This window comes from Euwallacea fornicatus, chromosome 4 (assembly GCF_040115645.1).
Source record: "Euwallacea fornicatus isolate EFF26 chromosome 4, ASM4011564v1, whole genome shotgun sequence".
Taxonomy (NCBI): Eukaryota; Metazoa; Arthropoda; class Insecta; order Coleoptera; family Curculionidae; genus Euwallacea; species Euwallacea fornicatus.
In genome coordinates, this window is record NC_089544.1 from 1,937,947 (window position 1) to 1,963,976 (window position 26,030).

General features: G+C 37.4%; 3 protein-coding genes across 6 annotated transcripts; 2 read left to right on the forward strand and 1 right to left on the reverse strand.

The window, feature by feature from the left end:
• Positions 1 to 1,361: 1,361 nt before the first annotated feature.
• LOC136350856 (pickpocket protein 28-like) lies at positions 1,362 to 26,028 on the reverse strand. Of its 2 annotated transcripts, XM_066302974.1 has the most exons (19): positions 25,945 to 26,028; positions 12,277 to 12,458; positions 11,486 to 11,662; positions 11,214 to 11,420; positions 10,501 to 10,606; positions 10,260 to 10,408; positions 9,975 to 10,087; positions 9,696 to 9,784; positions 9,225 to 9,409; positions 8,105 to 8,190; positions 7,923 to 8,013; positions 7,665 to 7,793; positions 5,480 to 5,565; positions 4,544 to 4,631; positions 4,267 to 4,392; positions 4,124 to 4,215; positions 2,933 to 4,066; positions 1,768 to 2,100; positions 1,362 to 1,490 (listed from the first exon to the last, which is right to left on the reverse strand). In XM_066302974.1, the coding sequence occupies exons 2-17, from the start codon at positions 12,423 to 12,425 to the stop codon at positions 3,903 to 3,905; spliced, it is 2,037 nt and encodes a 678-aa protein (XP_066159071.1). In that variant the 5' UTR covers positions 12,426 to 12,458; positions 25,945 to 26,028; the 3' UTR covers positions 1,362 to 1,490; positions 1,768 to 2,100; positions 2,933 to 3,902. The 2 variants fall into 2 exon arrangements, with proteins under 2 accessions (XP_066159071.1, XP_066159072.1); XM_066302975.1 differs by lacking the exons at positions 1,362 to 1,490; positions 1,768 to 2,100; positions 2,933 to 4,066; ... (3 more) ...; positions 5,480 to 5,565; positions 25,945 to 26,028 and adding exons at positions 5,976 to 6,515; positions 6,763 to 6,848 and having other exon boundaries at positions 12,277 to 13,742.
• Positions 10,040 to 19,968, forward strand: LOC136350860 (putative leucine-rich repeat-containing protein DDB_G0290503). 2 transcript variants are annotated; one of them, XM_066302983.1, is made up of 10 exons: positions 14,316 to 15,467; positions 15,519 to 15,648; positions 16,220 to 16,412; positions 16,473 to 16,754; positions 16,854 to 16,905; positions 17,190 to 17,512; positions 18,306 to 18,506; positions 18,607 to 18,870; positions 18,978 to 19,062; positions 19,434 to 19,968. In XM_066302983.1, the coding sequence occupies exons 1-10, from the start codon at positions 15,365 to 15,367 to the stop codon at positions 19,589 to 19,591; spliced, it is 1,791 nt and encodes a 596-aa protein (XP_066159080.1). In that variant the 5' UTR covers positions 14,316 to 15,364; the 3' UTR covers positions 19,592 to 19,968. The 2 variants fall into 2 exon arrangements, with proteins under 2 accessions (XP_066159081.1, XP_066159080.1); XM_066302984.1 differs by lacking the exons at positions 14,316 to 15,467; positions 15,519 to 15,648 and adding an exon at positions 10,040 to 10,056 and having other exon boundaries at positions 19,434 to 19,965.
• On the forward strand, positions 20,177 to 25,496 carry rad50 (DNA repair protein rad50). Of its 2 annotated transcripts, XM_066302952.1 has the most exons (5): positions 20,180 to 20,888; positions 21,131 to 21,977; positions 22,057 to 24,449; positions 24,632 to 24,902; positions 24,978 to 25,496. In XM_066302952.1, exons 2-5 carry the CDS (start codon positions 21,134 to 21,136, stop codon positions 25,364 to 25,366), a joined length of 3,897 nt encoding a protein of 1,298 aa, XP_066159049.1. In that variant the 5' UTR covers positions 20,180 to 20,888; positions 21,131 to 21,133; the 3' UTR covers positions 25,367 to 25,496. The 2 variants fall into 2 exon arrangements, with proteins under 2 accessions (XP_066159048.1, XP_066159049.1); XM_066302951.1 differs by having other exon boundaries at positions 20,177 to 20,888; positions 24,632 to 25,496.
• Positions 26,029 to 26,030: the final 2 nt, after the last annotated feature.

The following is a 26,030-nucleotide window of genomic DNA, read 5'->3' on the forward strand; positions in this document are numbered from 1 at the left end:
TATTTTTTGGTATTGCTGGTAACATTTGACCCATTTTTAAGCGAAATTCTTCAAACTGAAAATCAAACAGAATGACAACACTGTCTCAAAGAAAAAATATCCGTAATATTTAATAATGCCAAAACTTCAAAAATATAACATTCAAGCTGACTCACATTTTTCGCCCCAGATAGTTTCCATATGGTATAGAATAAAATGCCACAGCCTGCAAACGCATATACAGATCCCCATCCAAGAGCTCTTAATGCTAAACTGGCCCCTGTTTCTGGTAGTTCTTTTGATGGCAGCATACCCTTGCTGAAGTATTTTGGATCTTGTTTTTTGGCTGCTGCCACTGTCGCTCCAAATCCGAAAACTGCAGATGCACCCGAGACTGTAGCCAAAAAGAGGGCAGCTAAAGACAGAAAAATTTGCTCGTAATTTGTAGTACAACACCTTTTTATTATGCCGACTATCCTGTATTATTATTTGCTTTAGTGTGGTAATGGGTAATTTGGGTGATTGAAACAAATTATTACTTAATTTTTTAATTAATTAAAGAAAAATACATTTCTCAACGGCCAATGAATAAATTATGCCTCTAAGGTCGTAAATAGTGCTTGCCTTTTCGTGATGGCCACTTGGGGGTTCATTTCCTCAAGCCTCATGAATACATAGTCGGCAAATGCCCGATTAGCATTTGCCGGCCTTATAGAGGTATTATTTGTCACAGATTGAAGGGAAGAAGATAGTATGTCCTTTACCAAGCTTAGAATTCCCTCTGGTTCGTTTTGTCCTCCCGTTTTTCTCTTTTTACTTGGTATACCTAAAAACGGTTACTTTTAGTTTCAACGCTATTGACATTTCTTACGTGACGAACCTTCAAAATCGTCCCTGGATGACGATGGGCTAGTACCTCTTGATGTGAAGGGAGTAGCACCCTGTAACTCAGGGGTAGTAACCTCTATATCATCCTCAGATTGGTTTGTTGGTGGAGAAGAGTTTACCGTGTTGTCCATAGACCAGAATGGAGGAGCCGTAAATGACCTACTTAATGTATCTTTTTCTGCCTGTTGATTCTTGTTACTTGTGTACATTCTGAAGAAGGGAAAAACGTAATTGATATATTTTTGCTGCATACTAGTGAAATTTACATACTTCCTGGGTTTGCTGTATTTTCCGTAAAACAACATGGCATTAAAATATTGCCAGTTTGATTCAGGGGCTTCAGGTCCAAATTTTGCCTTATTTTTTTCTTTAATGAAACGATCCCTTAAGGATTTCCAGGTTCTTTGGCAATCTTCAACTAAAACGAAAAATGCATATGCTATTGTATATATTAGAAAACCAGTTACCAGGGCAGTTTAAAATCAACGCAATTTCTTCCCAAGCCAAAGCCTTTTTCTTCGCATTTTTGTAATCTTTGTGAGCGGTGTTAAAAACAAATTCATATTGCTTGATAGTTTCCACCAGCAGCCCCACATCTAATTTGGTTTCAGCAGATACTTCAACTAAAAAAAAAAAAACAAAAAAAACTGATGGGTTTGTTTCTTGTTGGCTAATTACTTGGCTAAGGTTTGGAATGAAATTACTAATTTACTGATATTAAAGATCTATTAAGATACATCCATACTTCTTAGACATTCTAATAATTCAATTAATCCAAGTTAAATAATGCAAATTATCCAAAAATCAGTAACATCACTCCGTGCCTCTGATCCGGTCCTTTTTATAGGCCCTTTTTGCCTTTTAATTCTAGAATTTTTCATATATATTCTCAGCTCTTACCTAAGTACTTGTGCGGCACGTTTATCGCTCTCCGTGGATTTATGAGCTTAATTCATATTTACATCTTCTTGTTTTTTGTGATAAGTATTATTCATTAGTCACTGCTTGGATTTACAGGCTTTAGAGCCAAAGATTTAGCTTCCAAAATGAAACGCCAGTGCGACTCTATTCCCATGAACGCCACAGACCATCACGGACACAATTAATTACAAAGCCAAATGAAATCAGACTCACATCAAAACTTTGTACACCATTGTACTTCATTACTTAGTGTTTCCATATTATTGTTTCAGCCTTCTTTTCCTGTGCCATTCCTCGCCTTGTTCCTACTCCCTATGTTATTTTCACCCCAATTATCACACTAGAACACTTGAATTCAATACCACCCCAGCATACACAACTGTCATGTCACTGAACTACACAACACATGTCATTAACCATTGCTGAAACTGCAAGGATAAACAGAAGATGTTTAGGTGAGCCCGTTTCAATAATACATATCAGCTTTCTGGACCATACCAATTGATATAGTTCCTGCAGAAATAAGATTGGGCCATGTTGTAAACTAAACAATTTATTTTTGAAGCAGCATGGTTAATTTATATTCTTGTTCTTAATTTTATAAAGTTTGGTTTAGAAACACTACTTATTCTTCAATGTGTAAACCGGATATATATATATATATATATATATATATATATATTAAAGAATTTGTGTCTGAGCTGATGTAACCAGTGTGAAAATTCTTCCAACAAAGAAGCAAGCTAATTCCAGATAATTAGAAATATGTGTGTGTAGTATTCGGTGCTAGACAGGGTGTTTTGGAAAGAATATGGATTTTTTAAGAAATTAAAGAAATACTAAATTTCAACAAACAGTGGAAAAATAACTTGTCTAAACAGTTGTTATTAAAGTTATTGTCACTCGGCAGTTATATTTATTTATGCTGATTAGAATGCCCTGTTCTTTGCGTCTACCTCTAGGAGTTACTGAGATTCCTATACAATCATTGAAATCTATCTACCCTGTATAATGCATTCTGATTTAACCCACCTGCATTCTACACGGTCCTAATCACGTATTTGAGGGTCTGGAATTGTTTTTTTTTCTGTTGGAAGGGATCTACTGGTATCAGTTAAGTTTCCAATCAAACTGTTGTTCCTACCTTTAACCTTAAAATCTTTTGAATATGTCTCTCCATTCTGTTCTGCAACACTTGCCTCGTTTGCCATTATCACAGTAACTACTCAAGTTTAAGGCCGAAATGAGAGTTTAAGAGTTTTAATTTGATTTATTTCGAAGTCTTCATCGTAAATATTTATGTTCGAAATTCATCTTTCACGATTTTAACATAATAAATAAGATTAATGAAGTCATATCACATCACTTCGGGAATACTCGGCCTTGTTCGGCCTAAAACGCAAGACTTTTTACTCCAGGCGGCAGCACCACTGAAGCCTCGTTGTCGATTTGTGACATCGACGCTGTTGTCGGTTACGCGTTTTTTGCATATTTATCCTGATAACGGATTCCTCTGTGAGGTCGCGAATAACTGATGAACGTTCCTGGACGTTAGTATCGGCGGAATCTCGTCCGAAAAATCCACATTGTGCAATTCAAATTAATATTTAGGAAAGATTAAATCAACTGTTGTCAACGATTCAATTTTTTATTAACGCGACAGTAGCAATATCTACAAATACATATTTTGGTGCAGAAAAAAAAATGTTGCGGCTGCGCATAATCTACATATCTATCTAAATGTTTCAGGCTTCAAACTAAGCTTAAAACGAATTTCAAACTTTCAAATATTTTCTAATATACAGGGTGGCCATTTTTCGTTGGTTTTACGGAGCGCAGGGTAAAATTGTAAGAAGAGTTGCGGCCTTGAAATGTGAGCTCCCTGAATTGCTTCCCATGTCGTTTCAATAGGAGTTGTCGTCTTAGCCCTTAAAGCTCCAGTTGTTGAATACCCTAGTCTCTTGTCATGATTTGATTTCGTACGATATCGCCGCCATGAATTAGTGCCTAATTTGCAAAAATGGCAGAAAAAAGGGTAAAAATGATGCGACATCCACTTCTTCTGGATAGTTCTAGATAAATTTTTTTTTACGTTCAATAAAGTTCGTCCCAGTTCACCGTAAAAACGAAATAATAGGCGGTTCCTTTCTTTTTCGATTTGTGTTTCTCGTGCCTCTAGCCACGTGACATATTATTCTCAAGGTCAGAAAGTAAAATAGCTCCATTAAACTTAAAAAACTGAAGCCCAGACACAAACTTAGCAATCCGCCTACATTTGCTGTAAAAAATGTATAGTTTAGCAGTTATTCAGTGGCCATACAAAGAGTGTACTTGCATAAAATTTCTGTAAATCCATACAATTCACTTTTCAACTCCTTTGTAAACTTTGAGTTGTAAAAGAAGAACTGGACTACTGCCATGTTTTTACTAAAAAAATTCTTAAATATTAAAAACCTCTTCATGTGGGAGCTGGCTTACGCAAAGTATTTGTTACTCAAACTGGAAATAACAACATCCTTCGAAACTTCTTTCGATAATTTGGCATAAGATTTAGATTCGGAATATTGAACAAAGTAGCAAGACGGAAGACAGTGGCAAGAAGAGCTAAAATTGCGAATTAAAATCGAATCGTTGATAGAAATTGCAGAGGAAGCTTCATTAAAGAGCAGAAGTTCGTCTATTATAGCCCGCGATGAACTTTTGATCCCCACTGTATAAATATAAATTTAAAATTAGTCTCTTCTGAATTATTTACCCGTTTCCGTCTACAGTCTCCATATCAATTTTCGCCTGTTCGACGCATTGCTTTTCGATTTTGCCGCAGTATCTAATCAGCGAATTTTCTGAAATAATAATAAATCAACAATATCGACTAATTACAACACGAAAAAATTTCATTTTGAAATAGACCTTGTCACCTTGGAAGACTCGACTCTGACATTTTTTGATCGATGGAAGAAAAGTAGGGACGTTACGGCCAACGAGACGCATTTCATTTGTGAACAGGATATATGTGTTGTTCATTCGTCATACAACTTATATGTGATGTCATAGCGGCGGTGTTGTAAATTTCTCGCAAAAACGTTGCTGATGATGCCTTCACATCCACAAGAAGACTCGGCTGATAGTCATTTTATAAATTTAGATAAATATAACACTAGAAAATGTACTAAAAACTGTTCTTCTCCCTACTGAAATTCAGTACTTACTTTTATATGTATATATTATCAATTTTAAATGTGTTTAAAGTGATGTTAAATTCTGATAAAATTTATCCCGTTGTAAATTTGGCATCACTGTTAATTTTGTGTTCTCACTCATTGGTGACGTGAAAGCAAAACTATAACGCGTTAATTGTACGTTCGGTATCATGAGCTGCAGTATGCTCCGTTCACAATTTAAATGTGTCTCGTTAGAGTTGAATTCTTTGGTTTTTATTCGATTTTGCCCTTTCTTCAAAGGTAACAGGATCTATTTATGTTTTAAGTGGACAGCAATTATATATTAAAATAACTCATCACATATCTTTTTTTTATGATGGTTTTTATTTAATGTCCAAACTACACGCCACTCTGATAAAGATCACTGTGCGAATGTTTCCTTATCGAGTCTGTCACCCTAAAGGGCTTCTGAACTCCTAAACAATTAAATTGAATAACTGAACTAGTCGGCGTGCTAAATTAAGGCTTACTTGGCAAGTAGTAGGGAATGCATCTGCAGGAATTCAATGTGTAATTCGATTGGCATTCATGAAGACAATTTTGCTGGCTGTAGGTCCTGTAAGAAAAAAGCGCCCGGGTATAATGCGGGAGTTAAATATCTCAGGAATAGATATGTATGGTTTAATGGGCACTTTTCGTTGAGAATACCCGAACCCCACATATCTGCATTATTTCAATCAACGCGGCCTCCATACCGCCCTATAGCCTGGAGGTTTTCTTGGCCGCCCTGTATCGTTATATGGTGCATTATACCGCTTCAATTTATTTTAATGATTTTATAAGAACAAATGAGCCATTAACAGAAAATAAGTCACATTCAAAATTTGGGGGGAGTACGCCTTAATGTAAATTTTAGGGTGAATCATATTATCGACCGGTTAAAATATTGTAATACAAATGCTGTATTGTTGAGATCGTTGCGAATAGGAAAAGCGTGCGTTGATGTGAATTAAAGGAAAATGCACACTGATGTGGACTTAAGGTCGATTTATCTCGTTGATCAGGCCAAATACACTATTCATTTAATGTTGTTAAGATTAGTATTGTCGAGATCGCTGCGTGCTGATGTGCTAGCTTCCGATCTTTCTTTGGGCTTAAACGGCGACCTTTCCACACATACGCAATTCTATTGTACGTGGTAGGAATTGTGGCAAAATCGCTAAGGGGCTCAAGACATGCACGAGTTCTGTTTTTAGATCTCGAAGGGATAGAGAGAAATCCGATTGTTGCAGTATTGCAAATGTACGAGTATTTTATTTGACACAAACTTGGTTCAAACACATTTATGCCTTAAATCGAAAGTTATTAAAAATATTCACGTCATTATTTGTTGCGTTCAATGCGACAAAACCTCGAGTGATGGAACTTCAATAACACGCTGTTTATAGGCTTTGCGCTTCTTTTTGGCGTATAAGCACAGGACTCTCAGAGATGCAAAATAAGTCAATTCTATGATAGATAGTATGCTCAATCCCAACCACAGTCCAAGGATACCTCCAACATTTGCTAAAAAAAAGGAATAAATTTAAGGAAAATAAATAAATAAATAATTTTTGCTTTTATTTTTCGTGTATGAAGTCATCATTATTTTGAAGCTTTTTTATTAGTACTAAAATGTAAAATAAAAAAAAAAACACAAGATTTGTCCAATGCGTCTGAACTGATGATATCCAGCATGGGGATCTCGTAAACGATGAAATAAAGATGTATAGGCATCTACGTGGTAATCAGTCCGAAAATCATCTTTACTTACATAAAACTTCTGGAGCATCATAAAGGAAATCCTTTACTCGTTTCTGAGATACTGATTGGCTAAAGTAAAAATGGACCATCGCTAGGCTAAAATGGAGAAAACATTTTGGGAAGTGCGTTGGTACCATTAATATTCTATAAGAAGCGTATTCTCTCTCTTAAACTCAAATTACATTCCGTCCCGAGTTTTAATAATTGAAAGTACGGGGTGTCTCCAAATTGATGGTTTACAGGGTGTCTCAAAGCCGGTGGTTTTACGCTGCGTTTTAACTGTCAGTGAAATAATACACACACAGTTTTCTCACTAATGCGGTCAGTTTTTATGGAACGAAAGTAGACAAGGATAGAAAACTTTTCCCTTCTTGGTTTCGTAGATACAGGCTGTTTTCAAAACCTCTGCCTCAAGGCACAGGTCGGCCGGCTCGCCCACCAGATTTTTCCCCATTGGATTATTATTTTTGAGGAATTATTAAAAACTCTTTTATAAATATGGAGCCACCGATATCAATGAGTTGCGAAGGATGACCATAACGTTAAGGGTCGGAAGAAGGAGAAGGGACGTTTTAGGACCAATGCGAAGACGCATAGGTCTGTGTTTGGAGGGGTGGGGGTGGGGGTGGGGGTGGGGGGGGGGGGGGGGGGGGTGAACCCTTCGAGTGTCTCGCATGCGCGTTTTTATTTACTTGTTTAAGTGGTCGTCAAGTATTGTCAAAAAGCTAAAAAAATTTTTCCAACGATTTAGATTATATAAAAGTGTACATATAGGGATTCCATGAAAAGTACTATGGATTTTGCTGCACCCCATACGTAAATTTATATAACAGGCTAAAAGTGGATGTAATCGTTACGTTTTAACCGGTCTTTAAATCTACGTGGTATTAGGCGAAAAACACACACACAAACCTTCTAGTGTCGTTCAATGTAACACTATAACCGTTGAAATTGCTAGGCCAAAGGGGGCTCTCAGACGACACTTGCTTATAGACAATTTCGAAACAGGCAGGCTTGCACTGACAGTCACCATCTAAATAACTAAATGTTCGATTCGTAGAGTGAACAAAAAAGCGGTTTAAAATTAATATTGATAAAAAAATAAATAAGCAGGAACCTACCCAGGAATGCGCACTCAATAATCGAGTTTATTTTTTTTTTGGTTCTTACCTTTTGTTTTTTAGATCAGTAATATGGATTTTCACCCTTCGAGTACAATTAGCATTCGATAGAGTCTCGCAAAACGGCGATAAATTGTTTTCTGAAATTGATAATCGTGATAGTTGCGAGAAAATTGTGAAAATTCGCACAACGTTTCGTTGGATGACGAACGTCAATGGCTCAAGACTTACTTGGTAGGTAGTACGGAATGCAGTTGCATTCCCTTAAAGTGTAATTTGATTGACACTCTTGCAAACAGTTTCTTTGGGTGTAAGTCCTAAAATGGAAATAACGTTTTAGGGAAAATCTCTAGTCGAAGTCGTGCCAAAATCGTGTGTTCAAGTCGCGTTGAAAACGCGTTTTTTTGCACGTTTTGCTCAATTTTACGCTGCTTTTTTTTTCATTTTTGTTCTTTCCTTTTTGCGCAATTTGCAATTTTTTCTGCTCCTTCTTTGCTCGGTCTAAGTTTTTTTTTTGTGCTCCTTTTTGTACTGTTTGCAATTTCTTGCGCTCTTTTTGTCCTATTCGCAACTCTTTGTGCTTTTTTTGCTCGCCCTAAAGTTTTTCTACCGTTTTCTTGCACTGTTTGCAATTTTTCGCGCTCTTTTTTTCTCCGATTTTTTTGCATAATTTTTAAACGTCTTTTAATTTTTGTTTGCACGCGACTCAAGGGCACGACTTGGACACGACGAAACACTCATACACGCTGTATATTATTTCTTCTCGCGTATCGTTTTAGTACGGTTAGATCAATGAGCTGTGCGCTCGCCAAAAGGGGCGTAAAGTGATTTAAATATTTGGAGATTTATGACTCCCGCCGTCACAAGAGGTGATTTTCAAAAGTTTCTTTTTTCTTTTTCTTACCGATATTATTACTTTTTAATCACTCCTGTAAGCGTGGTTTTCAACTGGCAATAAAAACACTACGCAATACTGTAATGTGTATTTTTTAAAACGACGTAATCGCAACGTAAGTTAATCTACCGCATCCGATGGATTAAAGAAGTTATGAAAAAAATGAAATCTGAGCTTTAATAATTCATTTATACTTACCTAGTTAGGTCTTCACTCCGGGGCACGAAATTTCACTCAAAGTAGCTAGTTACAGGTTTTCGCAAATAATTCGAATTTTTAGATACCGAATATGTCGCACATGGATCGCAAATGAAAAAAAAATATATTATAGGCGGAATTAATGTTGAAAATTTAATTAATGCAACTGTAAATTGCAAGCAAAAATCACACAACCCCTGCACTCCCAAATCACACATCCTGTAGATAATTGATATTGACATGTCAATGCGATTTTACCTGTAGTACTGCAGTGGTCGCTCATTGGAAAAATAGCACTGTCGTTTAACTATGGGAACATTTCTCAGTGAACTTGTGGCTTCTCTTATCGAAGGCTCTATGGTGACCCTCGTCTCTAATCCTGGACTTATCAGGAAACCAAAATCAGCCATTTTGGGAGTTTCAATGGGGTTCGACAGTATGACCTAAGGAATATTAAGGGAACTAATTAACATTCAGCGCGTTATTATAATCAGAGTGAACTAATTTTTAACGTCAACATAAAGGTGATGATTGAATTTAGGCCACGCTCCGTCAAGGATACACTACATCAGAGACACACTATGTCAGGGATACACTGCGTCAGGGACACGCTACATCAAAGACACACTAAATTAGGAACGTGTTGCACCTTATTTACGTCTTTTAGAGATGTAACTAATGGGACATGGGTGTCGTTGAGCCCCTCGACATGGGGCTTCGATTACTTACTTTAAATCCGGTGCTACGAGTCGATGAGCAGTAGTAGTTGTCGACTTGAGCATCTAAAATTACGGTTAATCCCAAATGAGCACCTGCACCTGAAATGAAATAAAAAACTATATATTCAGTAATACGTTTGGTAAATTTGATAAAACTCAGTATTTTACGGAAATGTGTTATATAATAACATTCGTTATCTCATTTTATAACTAATACGTTAAAATGTGTTTTTACGAAACAGGTGATTAATTTCACAAAAATGTTTTTCTGTTATGTGCCAAGACCTACCCAAGGGACGTCTGGGTATATATTCTCCATATTCTATGTCTCTAAATCCTTTCTCGGCGTTCCAGTCATAAACGTTTTCCGGGTAAGTTTGATTTAATATACTTATATCTTTCCTGAAACCACATTGGCCTCGAATAATATCTACATAAGTAAACTGGCAATAAGTGGAGCATTAAAAAACATACAAGAAAAAAATGTGTTAAAACTAAATGCGTTTCACTTCGCAACTAGTTACGATACAAATGATTCCGCAATTTGCCTCTGAACTGATATACATGGACTTACACATTTCTGAAAATCTTCTGCGGTGGTAAACGATTGAAAGAGCAACACAGACCTTCGTCCGTTAAGTCGTTGTTAAAGACGTCTTCGCAATCGATAATTTCACTACCCCACTGACAGAGTTTCAAAATATCAGTGCACGAGTTCCCCACCTAATAACATTAAATTTCTATTTATTCATCATATAAAAATTGAATAGTTGAAAACGAGCTTGGCACCTCCCTTCCTCAACTGCGTGACTTACCCTTACTAAAAAGTTTCTTAGAGTTTCCCATTTAATATTTTCGGTGCTATCAAAAGTTGTGTTTCCATTGCACGCATCGTCTAATAACTTCTTATCAACGTTAGATCTGTAAACTATATATATTCTTAATCGGTCGTAACGCATTCTTAGACAAGTTTTGCAACCAGCCTTCTAGCATAGCGTAATTATTAAAACTCTTGTTTGGCCGGCACGCTCAACAGATTTGGTGCCATTGGATTTTCGTGAGGGTATTTGATATTTCCGCCGAACTGCCGGACCGAACCTTAAGGTGTGATATGTCATCGTGATCAGGAAAAAAAGCTGGTTTCAAAAATGTAAAAATCCGAGGGAGTGCCCTTAATAAAAAAAAGTTGGAGATTTTTGTCGCCAATCGAAACGTCGGATTGGAAATATGACGTCGTTACGTTGTGGAAGGGGAAAAGTTATACTGATAAAGTGTGAATCATTTTGAATTATCTCGATAAATAAGGCGGGAAAAAAATCAAAATATTTCCATTGTGACTTTTTTTCGAATATCTCGTAAGTTACCGGAATATTTCAAATTTTAATCCAATATATACTCGAAGGCTTGCGGTACTTTGCCCCAATTCAACCGAAATCGAATCTTTCTACCGAGATCCTCAAGATGAGCTTCAGAAATGGACTGACCTGTATGAGAAGACTTATTGTTTAAAGTCAGAGACCAACTGTACCCGTGTTTGATGATTTCCTCAGCTTGACTTCTCTTGGCTTGATTCATATTACAAATAGTGACGGCGGGAAACGGGATGGAACTGAGCTCTGCATCAAAGGGGCTGAAACTGATTATCACTGGGCTCGACTTCCATTTAACATAAATATTTGAGATAAAATAGGCCGCGAACCCAATTGCCAGGGAGAACGAGATGAACCAAAATATTCTGAAATTTGAATAAAAAGTGCCTTTTTGTTCGCGTATTGTTTTCAGCCCTTAATTAGTTGAGACCTTTCGCCAAAAGATAAGTGAGTGTCTGCTACGTATCTCAATCCGTGCAGTGTGGTATTTTCGCAATATTTCTGTATCTGATTCACAACGGTCTTCCTAACATCCATAGAGATCTCCTCCTTTTTAGGATAAATCGGTCTCGGGTGGGGAACACTCAGATGATCATGCGCGTTCGAGCTGAAAAATGAAATCGGGCGGTGCGTGAGCGTAAAGGATGTAAAATCGCTCTCCAAAGTGCGTTTATGGGAAATTCAAAAAACTGAATAAAACATATCTAAAAAAAAAGGAAAAATGATTTTTGCCGCCGTTCTGAAAAAAAAAACGAAGCGCGCCACTGTATTTATTGCGCTGCAAACTGCCCAAAAAAGTATTGTGAATTTTCAAATGGCATTAAATGACGGAATTGTCCTTAATTTTCAAAATTGGCATAAATTTAAGGCGTTGCGAACAGGACCATGTAGGTCTTCGTTAATTAACGCGATATAATTGTAGAAAAATTGTGGAAACGAAGCCCGACAGCTACAGCCACAATTGCGCGTGCGCTTTTTCACGAATGTGAGGTTTGCGCACGAGCTGCAGGCCAGCGCGGTAAGTCACACGAGTTGCATTAATAAGATATAATCCGTTTAAAAATCGCTAAAAATATATAAATTCATAATGCGCAAAAATTGCTTCGAAAGTTTGAAAATAACGTCAAACTCAAATGAATTAAATCCCCGTTTGTTAATGAATTTTTTCCAATTGTATTTCTATTTTTTTTAACACATCTATAACAAATTTTTTATGCTTACTTGAAGTTAGAATTGGACGCAGCGGCAGAGAAATCATTTTCTCCGAGTCCGAATATTGGAACCGCATTTTGCCGCACGGTCTCAGACGCCCAACTGATGGGTTTTCTAGGCCTTACAAACACGGTGCCCTCTTTAACCATTTTAACCATCCGTCCACAAGGCTTCCTGTGGATACCTACAAACTAATCTGAATTACATTTGGGACTGTCAGTTCGGTCTCACATGAAGCAGCCCCCTGCAACCTTTGAGCTCTATCACATTTCGATGTAAATCTTTAAGAAAGGTACAAAATTGAAACTTGGCGAATATCACGGTTTCCCCGTGATCGTGACGTAATGTTGTTTTGCCGCACGCATTTCTCAGCTCAAAGCGGGACCTTACCGCACGCGTGCGGTAACTGTTTCCTCTGCTCACTGTTACAATGGGTTGCTTCCCGCGTATTTTACTGAACGGAGATGAATTTCATTTGCGGGTGTGATTGGTCAGCCTGGGCTTTAAATTTGTTGGGTGTTTTCGCGACGTTGCTTACGTTTTTCGTGAATGGAGCTAAAGTAAAAAAGACTCTTCATGGCCCTTCTGTTTTTTTGCTGCTTACGTTGCAAAGAACTTTTACTTTGGCGAAAAATAGCTGCTTGAGTTACAGGGCGGGAAAGCAGCACATTTACTGCCCCGGCGATATTCACGACCAAGCGAAACGCACAACGGTTTTTTCTCCCGATTGTTTCAGTTTTCCGAGGGTCGATAAACTATTCAGCGAAAAAGCGGCGATGACGCAAAACATCACGCAGTGAAGTATCACTTTTACTCCCTAGGTAGTTAAGGGTATCACTTTACTGCCTAGGGATGAAAAGTGACATTTTACAGTGTTGTAGTGACATTAAAACGTCAGGTTGTCAGTCGGTGAAAAGGTGATGGCGCATACTTGGTGAGGAGTAAAGACGGTGAATTGGCGTTGGAGTAACATCAGTGCGCCAATAAATTTATAGTCTAGGTTGGTTATTAATTTATGGTTTTTCTAGGCGATGTATTGCTAAAATAAGCACTTACCCGCGTAATTCGCAAAAACTACAATATAAGCTGAAACAAGCACCTATTTAACATACCTACGTGATGGGCTCTGGATATCGAGTGCTTGATCTCCTTATCTAATGCATGCAGCAGTAAACTGAACAAATGTGTTCATGTCAGTCCTGGTAATTTTTTAGATATTTCAGACATTAATTACACTTTCCATGACACGAAGTCTTATGTAGCCACAGTATTACGTTGATATCGGTTTGATTACACCACTAATTCTATTTTCCTCCTATTTACTCTGTAAGTCGCAATTAATTGCATAGTTTGTGAAGGATCCAGAACGATTTTATAAAATTAATATCAGTAATGGAGAAAATCAATGGTTAAGTAAAACCATTAAGGCCCACGAGACACTTAGTGAATTGCAGTATTTAGTCAATAAGTAATATAATTATAATGAATTGTTACGAATCTACCAACCAAGTCTAACCACATTGGTCCCCCAATTTTATTCCGCTCACCTAATTAATAATCACACCCCAAAAACCAACTCCTGTAGGGTCAAAACGAGTTTTCCATCACAGAGGTGAGTAAGCCTTATGCTGAGCACAAATGTTTCATTTTCATGTAGTAACCCGGTGCTAATATATCGTAGATAACATCCCCGTAAGGGAAGGCTTACCCACTAAAATCCCCTTCCTTGCCGAAACCGCCATTAAGCATTTTTTCAAACGGTGATAAGTTCTTCCCATGGGTGGACATCTTTAGTCTCCAATTATCCAGGCTTCCTTTGGGGAATCCCTTTCTTGTGTGGCTTAAATCTAAACCGCATCCACATATGCATCAATTTAATGTTCATACTATTGCAGAATGGCCACAGCATCAATACCATTCCGTGTATTGATTGCAAAATCCACCCTTCCGTCCGCGAACACCCTTAGCTACTTCTGAGAAATCCCTTCTCTTCCAAGTGCAAATTCAACTGAGCTAAACCAACCTTTTTTTTTTATAGAGGTTGAGGGAAATCTGCAAGCAAACATTGGGGGCTTGGCACTGGGCGATCTTATTTGCCCCCTTTGTGTCGTGTTAGCGGCCCAATCCAGGGCACGCCGACCGACTAAATCCTCTGTCCTTTTTTCACTGTTATTCTTCACGGAACCGCAAGAGGTATTACTTCGGGGGAAGCTAAACCAACCTGGATTTACCTGATCAAACATTTTAGCAAAAATAACTTGCGCAAGATAAAATTTCCTTCAAAATTACTATAGTTTAATAAGAGCCATCGCAATGAACCCATCGTGAAAGGCGTCCTTAAACGTTTGTGGCAGGATATTTCGTTTCCTCTCTTGGCGTTTCTCATATTGAGGTTTCAATAAAGTGGATTCGGGAACTTGGCTAGAAGGCGCCCTGGGGTCACTAGAGCTTAAATGGACATGCGCCTGTCGTTTGGTCAAGGGGCGCCTCGCTTCGCGCGCACCCTCGACTGAAATACCCGATAATGAACTGTAAGCTTCGACATAAGAAAAATATTATAGCACTACTGGCGCAAAGTGAAGCTCACGGATTTATGGGCAAGTTTATCGAACTCAGGCATGTTCATTTGTTACGATGAGTATGTACAATACACTCAAAATCCACGCGAACACGGAGGATTATGACTACAATCCCGTTTCGGTTAATAAAATCTAATACAAAGAGTCACATGACTTTTTAAATTTAAATAGACTTTTGCGCGTCGACAAAGCAGTTTTTTAAACACGACGCATGTGTAGAAAATTGTTTTACGATCATTTTCTGACGTTATATGACACTTATCCTCCGTTGTTTTTATAAGGACCGCATGTCTTTTGTCTTTCTCTTCCGCGAAAATTGAACAGTGGGATGCGTGAATTCAAGGAGGGACGACGGTTAGTACAAAAGAGGAGGTACTTGCTGCAAAGAAGGTGATTTTTTGAATTTTCTGCATATTTTTAGTGAAATATCGTGATATACCGTGATAATTTGACTGATAGATACTAAGGTTTCCCCTGGTTCCGCTCTGGCCTTCAAAAACTAAATTTCTCAATCCGCAATGGAGGCCATCCAAGAGGATTACCCAGACAGTGCAGAGACAATTTGCAAAATCATGCAAGAAAGGGACAAGGAAATTCTGCAGCTCGATGTGCGAATTAAATGTAAGTTGTGGCAATCTGTCTGCAACTATATCATTCATAAAAACTTTTTAGTTATGATAAATACAATCATTGAACCAGCAGAACGCGAAGTCAAAGAATTGGAAAGAGAAAGCCAGAGAAATGCTGATCTCATAAAGGAACTCGACGAGCAATTAGAACAACTGGACTTCATCAATGCGAGGTGGGGGTTTCCTCGCTTTCCCACTCTTCAGTGCTTACAGCTTTGTCCAGAAAGCACCAGTTCTCACCTAAGCCACATTGCAAATTTGCAGAATTAAAATTGCTAATAACACGATCTCATCTCAGAATTGTGTTCAAAAATTGCTTTTTACACGTAGGTTTCAATTTCAAGAATAATGGGAGGTAGTACCAATTTACACATAAGACTACCTATTGGCCACAGTAGACCGACATATTTTCTTACTTAAAATATGGTCTCCTTTCCTTGGAAAGGCCCCGGTAAATTCACCCCACGAGTACCCGGTCGGGTCATTGGCGACCCCAAGTTGTATTTTTCACAAGTAATTTTTTTTTAACTTACCCCGTCGTCATTATTTTAACATTTTAGGAGTTGCAATCACAGCGCAAAGGGGTTAAACAATTCGAAAGCGAATTTTATCGCAAAAACTGCCCTTAAAAATAAAATTGAAGTGTTTCGGCATTTATGGGAAAATATTTTTTTGGGTGCAAACGTTCTCTGTTTCGTTTTCAACGGGGCCACCCTGTATTTTGATGTTTTCCGTCTTTTTAAGCCTCGGGGATAACCGAGAGGTCCAGATTCAATCAGTAATGAATCACAACACATTGGAGAAGATGTTGGCTGCGCAGCTTGTACTTGAACAGCAAGAAACATCGCGAGTTCTAGAAGAGTGGCGCGTCTTTTCTGAAGACGCAAAACTAAAACTCGTGGATGACCCTCGCCAGAAGGAGCTGGAAAACGCGAGAGTATTGCTAACGTAATATAAACATAAACATGTTTCATTCGCAATGCTTCTTTACCCGCAGGCGGAATATCTAAAAGTGCATATAAAACTGAAAATGAGGGAGATGAAAATACGCGAGAGCAAAAGGATTAACATCCAAAAGAAGAAGATACAACAAAGATTATATTACAATTTCTTCATTCGGCTTGCTGAAGATTATGTTACGGAACGGAAACTTAAAGAATTGGAAATGTTGAAGCGGCAAGAGGTCGAAGCGATCCGAAACCTTTATGAGCTTCAAGAAAAGGTTAAAATGAAACAGAAATTTGGGACTTCAAGCGTAAAAAACGTATCGAATATAATTGTAAGTAGTGTTCAAGTCGATGTTTCAATACCCGCGTTTCTGTCTATTGTCATATCGTCTAAGAATACAGATTAATTTGCGGATATCGTTTATTTATAGTTTGGAAGTCAAGAGTTGCAAGTGGAGAAGCCAACAGAAGTCTTGCAAACAGGTACACTACCTTTGTAATTGGTAGAGTAATAACGCCTCTTAACAAAAGACGCCAAATTTCATTTACATAAATCATGCGGTTTGAAGTTATCAATAAAAATTTGATTTTTTAATAAAACTTCAATACCTCTTTAATGAGGCATTATTGGAATACGGGTTATATAGGGAACCACTTGATTTTTCAATATACTATCATATCTTGAAGTATAACGAAAAACTTATGGGACACCCAGTATATATGAAAAATGACAAATTTTTGAAGTTATCCCCATGATCTTCAAACAGTGAAAGCACGAAAATCAGTGGAACTGACGTTTAACAACCCGAAGCTAAACGCGCTGTTCCAAGAGGAAGAAATAATGCCACCGGAAGTGCCGGAGAAAATCCGCATTTTAGATCAGCAAATTCTGATACCGCCGGTAATGGAACCTTTACAATCCCTGCCGAAAAAACGAACGGGACATTTCTCTATAAATTGGTTGAAGAAGATGAAATTCGGTCACTCCCAAAACGAAGTTCCCTCCTGCCTGCAGGCTTCAAGTGTTGAGCTGGATCAAAATGTGTTCAGAGATCCACAGGTCCATGAGGACACTTCGGAGCTTGCTGTGGTGAGCTTTATTCACGACTTCGTTGATTCATTTCGGGAGTATTTGGTACTATGCATAGAACCTGATATTTTATATTTTCGGCTGTGGTATTATTTAGTACGCCTTTCAGGGGGATTAATAATGCGTCGATTTTAACTGTGAACAGGAATTTTTTATGATTATGATAAAGAGACGTGTTCCACATGCGACAGTGAAATGACGTTTTAATGGTATGAACATTAATGACCACGGGTGGAGGACGCGCACGCAAAGATATAGTTATCCTATAATAATTAATAGACTTATGGCTCCCGAAATTAACATCATTGCCAACTATTGATAAATAACACGTCGAGATGAACACTTTCATTATATCTAGACACATCATTCTTTACTTTGTTTAGTTAAATCTCGAAAAACCTTCGGATTTTGTTTTGCCTGATTTTTCAATGAAGGCATTCGCCATTGTGTCCAAACATGTCACAGAAGAAAGGTCTATTCGCCATATTGTCCAGATAAACCACAAAATTTTTAAACTCTAACAATTTTCTTAATCACAATTATTGGGGTATTGTTCTTTCTTCGTAACTAAATATAGCAATTCTACATTTGTTTTGCAATGCGCGCTTCCATCACTGTGTTCAGATCAGCTCTTTTTAAGTATGGAACTTTCACGAGGCCAATCTAACGAACAGCAGCCGATGGATCAGCGGTCAACCGCTGCAAATCCACTGAAAATTCTTATTATTTTTATGCAGTTTTTTACTAGAAAACGCTATAAATTGTCTTTTTCTATTATTGATTATATTTTCAGTGTGAGAAACCTTCCACGCCTGTAGAAAATTGCGTCGAAGTTTCAAAAGAGGGTTTAGACATGTCATCTACATCTCCACCTCGGATCACTGAACGAATTTCGGACGACGAACCCAACATTCTTCGCCAGGAAATATTGCAAAATGTGCAATGTTTTGGTGAAGAGGCGCCAACCACACAGGCTCTTTCGGATTTTGTGCAAGTGAGTGATGATATATATAAGGAGATTCAGAAAGGGCATGTCTTCGTGGCATCTCTTGGTTTAAAGCTTTTATCAACAGCTTGAACTTTCGTTATTTTAGATCCTTCCGTCTTCTTCAAATATGTCTCACGAACTGCCAGTTCATGAAAACGTCCCATTGAAGCCGAGATCTATCTTGACCCCCACGGAAAATAAAAATACATCTAAATCGGCATTATATCAGAACGTTAAGTCTGTGAGGTTTAATTTGGAGTCGAATCAGTCTAAAGAAAATAATGTGCCGGTTTTCGGGCAGTCACCGTTTAGGAGTGGAGCGCCGTTTGTATTTTCGTTTGAACACGCCAACGGATCTACTGTATCAGAGGTAAGTTACTCCTGTAACGACATCTATTGCAACAATTTAGAAGACAAAGCGATATTTTTTCTGTTATAGTGAATTTTATTAAACGCTAAAATTAAGTCGTTTTTTAGGAGCAGGGTTCAAACACCGGTTTCTTGTCGAACTCGAACGCCAGGATTGGAGAGGGCGAAAATTATGAGTGTAACTTCACAACATGTAAGTCGAAGTATATTTCGTTATTCCCACTTAAACAAAACCTCCACTTAAATTGGAGCTGATAACAACATTCATATTTTTAATGGAGCACTATGACATTCCCTAATTATAACATGAAATAAATGGGGTGTTCCATATAAAAATCTTTTTTAAGTTAGTACGCAACGGTCATTAGTTACTTTTTGCCTTTAATGTTTATGTCAAAATGTATAATTTATACAGCAATGATTCCATACTAAGTTTCTACTTCCTATTTTACAGGGTTCAAAAAGTTGAACAAGGTGGAAAGTAATTCGCGACGGCTCTGTATGTTTACTGAAAGAAAACGGTAATTTAGTTCCTGTTTATTATCGCTTTTTTTTCGTTTTTAGGTGCTGATGATGCATTTAGTCCCAATCTCTCGCATCTAACAGACACCACCGTAGAACCTCTATTTAACACCTCCGAGAAACAAAATGTAAATTCAAGCGGTCCAAGTAGCTTTTTTTCTCTTTTTGGGTCCAAACCTCAATTTCCGTTCAATCATTAATGATTTACATTGACTATTATTAGTATTAATTAACATTTTCTCGTTATTATTTTTATTGATGTACTCGATGATTTACCGATGATATCATGAGTTTATTTTTGTTAAATTTTGAGAATTTAATGAAAACGTTTTCACATTACTCAGTTTTGTAATAAAAATTTATTTGATCGCAGTTCTTTTTGCACAATGCCTATATACAGGGTGTTACAGAATGTTTTGAGGAAAATGTAAAGACAGATTGTACATCTACAAATATGAAAAAAAGTTCATATAAATATGAATCCGGAAATGCTCCGTCTTCATAACTCGGGGTGTTTTAACTCTTCTGCCAAAAGCCTCAAATACTTCGAAGAATCAGAAGAAATGTACGAAGGCGATTTAGAGCATGTATTAAGCTCAGGGAAGTCATTTCCAGCATTTAATTTAAATTTGAAATTTAATATACTGTTTCTTCAGAAATCAGTAGATACAAATGAAATAATAAAATTTAAATAAATAATTCCGAGAATGGCTTATTATTGTACTGTTTAATAAAATAATTTTTATTTCGAAAACGGTGAGCTGCAACGAAAAAGTACAAAAGGTACTTTTTAAATAGGATTAATCTGGTTTTACGAAAGCGATACTCATTTTTGTAAAAACCAGTGGCATACAGTTTTTTTCGCTAAACATAAAGCCTTACAGGCACGAACGCCACTGATGTAAGTGTTTTAGAAAACAATTTTTTACATGTAAATGTGATCTTTAATGATACATGTGCGGTACCAAAGCTCATTTCGATATCTCAACGGGTTTTCGATAGATGTAAAATAAACCATTAAAGACGGCAAAATTAAAACCCTCCGTATCATGAAAACGGATCATTTCCAGATCCATGTTTATATCAGCTTATTTTCATATTTTTAGATGTGCAATTTGTCTTTAAATTTTCCCCGCAATATTCTGTAGCGCCCTGTATATGAAATTGTACCTAATGCGATTTAAGTCACGTGACTTTTATCCTTACCTCCAATAACCATCGATATATATTTTTTGTATCGATCATTCCCAACCCTAGTTTTATTATGAATAAATAACATAACCTATTTCTGTTTGGTTAGGGGAGCCTTTTTGTTATCAGTAAAAAAAATTATCGTTATTTATCTTCCCCTTTCCTCAAGGCTACTAAATTTGTTCTGTTTATTTTATCTTTGCTTATGCACCTAAATAAACATTATAAACTGTTTTGTTTATTAAGTTAGATTCGTTATAGCCAAATAGTGTTTGAACACTTGTCTAACAGTGTACTAATAAATAGGTAAAGTTTATTAAAAATTGTTATTATTTAAGAATTTACAGTGTTGGCGCTTTCTATAGTACCGTTCTCGACTAGGGTAGCAATATATATTGTGCTTCTACAAACAGTTTCTTTTCACTTATGAAATGAAAATGAAAACTTTATTAATAAATATTATGTAGGTCCGCTGCAACATATCTAGGCATTACTACCATGAACTGCTTCGTTTAAATATTGATTGCTATTCATTTTTTATATTATAGAAAATGGCTTTATTAGACAAGGTGAGCATTAGAGGCATCAGAAGTTTCGGTCCCGACACAGACCAACGTGTTAAGTTTTCAACCCCTTTAACTTTAATTCTTGGTCAGAATGGTTGTGGGAAAACTACCATTTTGGAGTCCCTCAAATATGCATTAACTAGCGATTTGCCAGCAGGAACTGAAAATGGTCGAGGATTCATCAATGATCCAAAATTATCTAATCATGCTGGGACAAAAGCTAGCATTAAGTTAAAATTTAAAGACTCCAGCAATAACTTTATAACTGTTGCCAAATTTCTGGAAGTAACGACTAAGGCTGGTGGCAAGATAATATTCAAAAGTACAAACCCAGCAATTAGATGGGAGGATGCGGATGGGAACATGCGAGATATTGGAAACAGGTGCGTCGATATAGACATGTATTGCTGTCAGAAGTTGAATGTTTCAAAAGCAATAATAAACAATGTCATATTTTGCCACCAAGAAAATTCCGCCTGGCCTTTAGATGAGCCAAAAAAGCTTAAAGAAAAGTTTGATGACATATTTGGATCTACTGAATATAACAAATGTGTCGAGAAGCTTAGAAAGCTTATTAAGATAAAGTCTGATGACATTAAGCTTTTAAAAGAGCAAGTCCAACAAAAGGAACTGAATAAAAGAAATACTGAAAGATTAAGAGAGGATTTAACAAATAATGAGCTGAAGTTAAAGGCCCTCCAAGAACTAGTTCAAGAGAAACACAATGAAATTCAGCCTCTAGAGGAGAAACTTGAGGAGATAAATATCCTCGTCGAGTCCTTTGTGGCAGTTCAGCAAGAAAAGGCTACTTTAGAGACAAAATTAAAAGGTGACTACTCTGTGTTCTCATTATGTTTCTTATTCCTATGTTTCACATTATAACTGATCTTTTTTTCTGTAATTTTTAGGCATTCAGGAGCAACAAGAAAATTTAAAGGAACATATAGTGAACGAGTTTGAGGGCTCAGATGACGACTTAAATAGTGAGATATTAAACTTCGACGCATTCCAAGATAACATTAATGAAGAAATTGCCAAAAAGGAAAAAATGAAAACTGTTATTGATTTGAAAGTACAAGAAATTAACAAGCTGATTCAAAATCACCAAATGTCCTTTGGGAAGCTGAAAGAAGAAGAAGCTCAGCAGTTGAAGAGATGCGGTGAAATGAAAGACCTCATCGAAAAGACTACTGTCAAATATAAAATCGTTGTTGAAGAAGGCGAAACCTCCAATGAATTTATTTATAAGTTGAAAAATATCAGATCAGGACAAGAATTGCTTTATAAAAATTATCAAAAGGATATGGAAAGAACGGAGGAACTCAAGCAAACAGCCATTAATAATGTTCGAATTCAGTTGGCCTCGGCCGAAGAAACTTTTTCAGTAAATAACAAGCAGATCGCGGATACGAAGGAAAAAATTCGGGATACAAAAACAAAATTGGGTAAATTAGAACGTTATAAGGCCCAGTTGGAAATCATAGACAAAAATGTGGATGAAATGAAGCAACTTTTAGCCAAGCAAGAAGCGGACTTTGACGAAAATCTAGAACTGCAACAATTAGAGGAACTGGACGATGATATTAACAAAAAAGATTCGGAACAAACTAAATTAGATCGCGAATACAAAGTTTTGCATCAGAATTCCATCACCGAGCAAAAGATCGTTGCCGAAAAAGTCGCCGTGGCTGAAAAACAAGCGGAAATCTCAAGTCTAAGGCAAAAACATGAAGAAGATTTCGATCTTCTATTCGGGCAAAACTTCCCGGAAGACAAATACGAATCGGCGGTTTTGCAAATTCAAAAACAACAAGAAGAAACAGTGAGATCGTTATCTAAAGACGTTGCTAATTGCGATAAGAAAATCACCAACCTTGAAGCAACAACGATACACATTAACGATAAGTTGCGACAGCATAGAGAAGAGCTGGATCGCAATAAGACTAAAGTGGAAAACACCTGTAAAGGTAACAATTTTTCGGAATTACTGGAGCGGACGTTTAATAGAAGAGAAAAATTTCAGCGCGAAAAAGGAGCTTTTCGATCCGCTAAAACTTTATTCGAACAGTTCATCAGTGAATTCCAGCAGAATTCTCCCTGTTGTCCCGTTTGTTTGACCGACTTTTCCTCCAACAAATCCGCAGTGCCTGGCGTTATCACCACGCTGAAAGCAAAAATCGAGGATTTGCCTCACAAGATAGTCGAGACTGACTCCAACTTGAAGAGAGAGGAAGAGTTGTATAACAAACTGCAACAACTGAAGCCCGTCAGCGAAATGATAGAAAGGTTAGAAAAGCAAACCATTCCGGAATTGGAAAAAGAATTACACAACGTTAAGGAAAGCCTGGTTGATGCCAAGCTAGAGCTAGCCGCGCTGCAAAATGACTTATTAGAGCCGAAAAATATCGTTGAAAAATGTATAAAAGTGATATCAGACGCGGTTTTGCTCGACCGTCTGGATCAGGAAATTAAAAGAAGTGAACAAGTCAAGGAAACTTTATCAAAGGATTTGGTGAAGGTGTCTTCGAATCGCACTCTAATTGACACCGAAACTGAACTGTCTCGAGTTAAATCTGAACTAGCAAATCTTAGAAGGTTGCACAAGGTCAAACAGACCTCATACAATGAAACAAAGAGGACTATCCAGAGACTGTGCAGTCAAATGCAAACGGGGATGCAGAAGAAGTTGGAAGCCGAGAAGGTGGTTCAAGAACGGCCTTTGCTAGATAAACAAATCTCTGAATATAGAACTATCGTTTCTGAAATGGAGAAAAATCACAAAGACCTACCAGATAAAATATCTGCCTTGAAAAATGAGCTAAGCAGGTTGCTCAGGGAACGTGCAGAAATGGTTGCGAGCAATAAAACAAAGCTAGAAAAGATTCGTGCTGACATCGAAGAGTGCAGGCGCTATATCGATGAAACTGAGAAACTCCGCGATGTTATTGAGCAGTACGAACAACAAGGGAAAAAAGAAGAGCTGGAAAGAATACTTCAAGAACTTGGGAAACGTAAAAATAGCATTTCTAAATTAGACGATTCGACGAAAATTCTGAATGAGGCCATAATGAAAAATAAGGAAGAATTGGCCAGTCAGGAGATTCGGTTGCGGTACCTCAGAGATAACAAGGAACTGCGGGAGAAGAGAGTGGAAAGTGAAGCTTTGCAGAGAAAGTACCAAGAATTGAACAGGAAGACACACAATAATTCCATTATTGAGGAACGCAAGAAAGTGAGGGCTGAAATTGATGTCAAAAACACGGAGATCAACAAGAAGACCGGAGAAATGACTGGTTACCAAGTAAGTATAGATTAAATTCCGCAATATTAAAACATTTCTATGGAAAGTGAATATAGAGTGTCTCAAAGTTTACTTTCAACATGGCGCTATGGAAAAACATTACACGCAACACAAATATCGTTATTAGAAAGTCTGTTATAAGCGGATCTTTGTATATGTGATTGACCAAATTTTGTTTCTAGGAAATAGTAAGAACCAGAAAAGCAGAATTAAACATGAAAGAACACAGAGAGTCGGCGATGGAACACAAGCTGAAGTACTTCGAATTAAAAACTCAAATTTTGGCTGTCGCAGATTTGAGAAAGTACACCGAAGTTCTGGAAAAATCCATTCTGAAATTCCATCAAGAAAGGATGGTTCAAATTAATACGGCGATTAGGGAACTGTGGCGAGACATTTATAAAGGAAACGACATCGACTACGTTGAAATTAAGACTGTGGATGAAGTTAGAGGTAACGCAACTTCACTTATATATTATTACGTATCAAATACACATAAAACCATTGTTACTCGCTATTTTACGCTAGGAGTGACCAAGAGAAGCTACACCTACAGCGTGGTACAAGTCAAAAAAGGAGTCGAACTGGAAATGAGAGGCAGGTGCAGTGCCGGTCAGAGAGTGTTGGCTTGTCTTGTGATCCGTATGGCTTTGGCAGAGACTTTCAGCACCAACTGCGGGATCTTGGCTCTTGATGAACCCACCACCAACTTAGATAGGGACAATATCATGAGCTTAAGCGACGTCCTGTCCAGGATTATCACAATGCGGCAAAAGCAAAAGAATTTCCAGCTGTTAATCATTACTCACGACGAGGAATTTTTGCAGGCTTTAGTCAGGGATCAAAGCATTTCGCGGTATCAGAAGGTTGAAAGAAATGCCGAGGGCTTCTCAGAAATTAAAACGGAAATCATTTGAGTGTACCTACAGTATTAACTAAGACATATTGTTCTTGTTTGTTTAATGCGCGTTCATTTTCCTTATTTAAACTAGATTTAAATAACATTCCCTATGTTGAAGATTAATGAAATAAACAGTTGCTTTGAAAGCTATTTGAATTAATTTCGCATTGGCATTCGTTTTGTACTATGCACGTTGAAACGAAGAGATTATGAAGGGTGCTCGCACACGAGTTTTAGATTTCGATTTTCTATTGAACACAGGACACCCGAAAAAAGCGGACAGGGCTGGAAAAAGCGCTGGACCTGGGTGTTCTTGCAGTACAGGGCGTTTTTACATAATTTTTGGGGGAAGTGCGCACATATGGATATCATTAAAACTTGAATCGTAAAGCTGCGTTCGCTTGATTTGGATCGTTTAAATTCCATTTCTTGCCCTCCATTTGCAAACAGGCAATGCATGTTAGAGAGGAATATATTTGCCCCTAAGAGCATGGAATAATTTTTTCATGCAATTTGCGTGGCAAGTTTTGTGCTTTCCACAAACCAATGTAGTATTTACATACACTTCCGTAAATAACTTGCCTAAGTACTTACCTGATATATCTAAAATAGGATAAAACCCGGAAATATATTACAAACGCCTGAAAATACAGTTAATATTTTGGCGGCAAAAAGTTGTA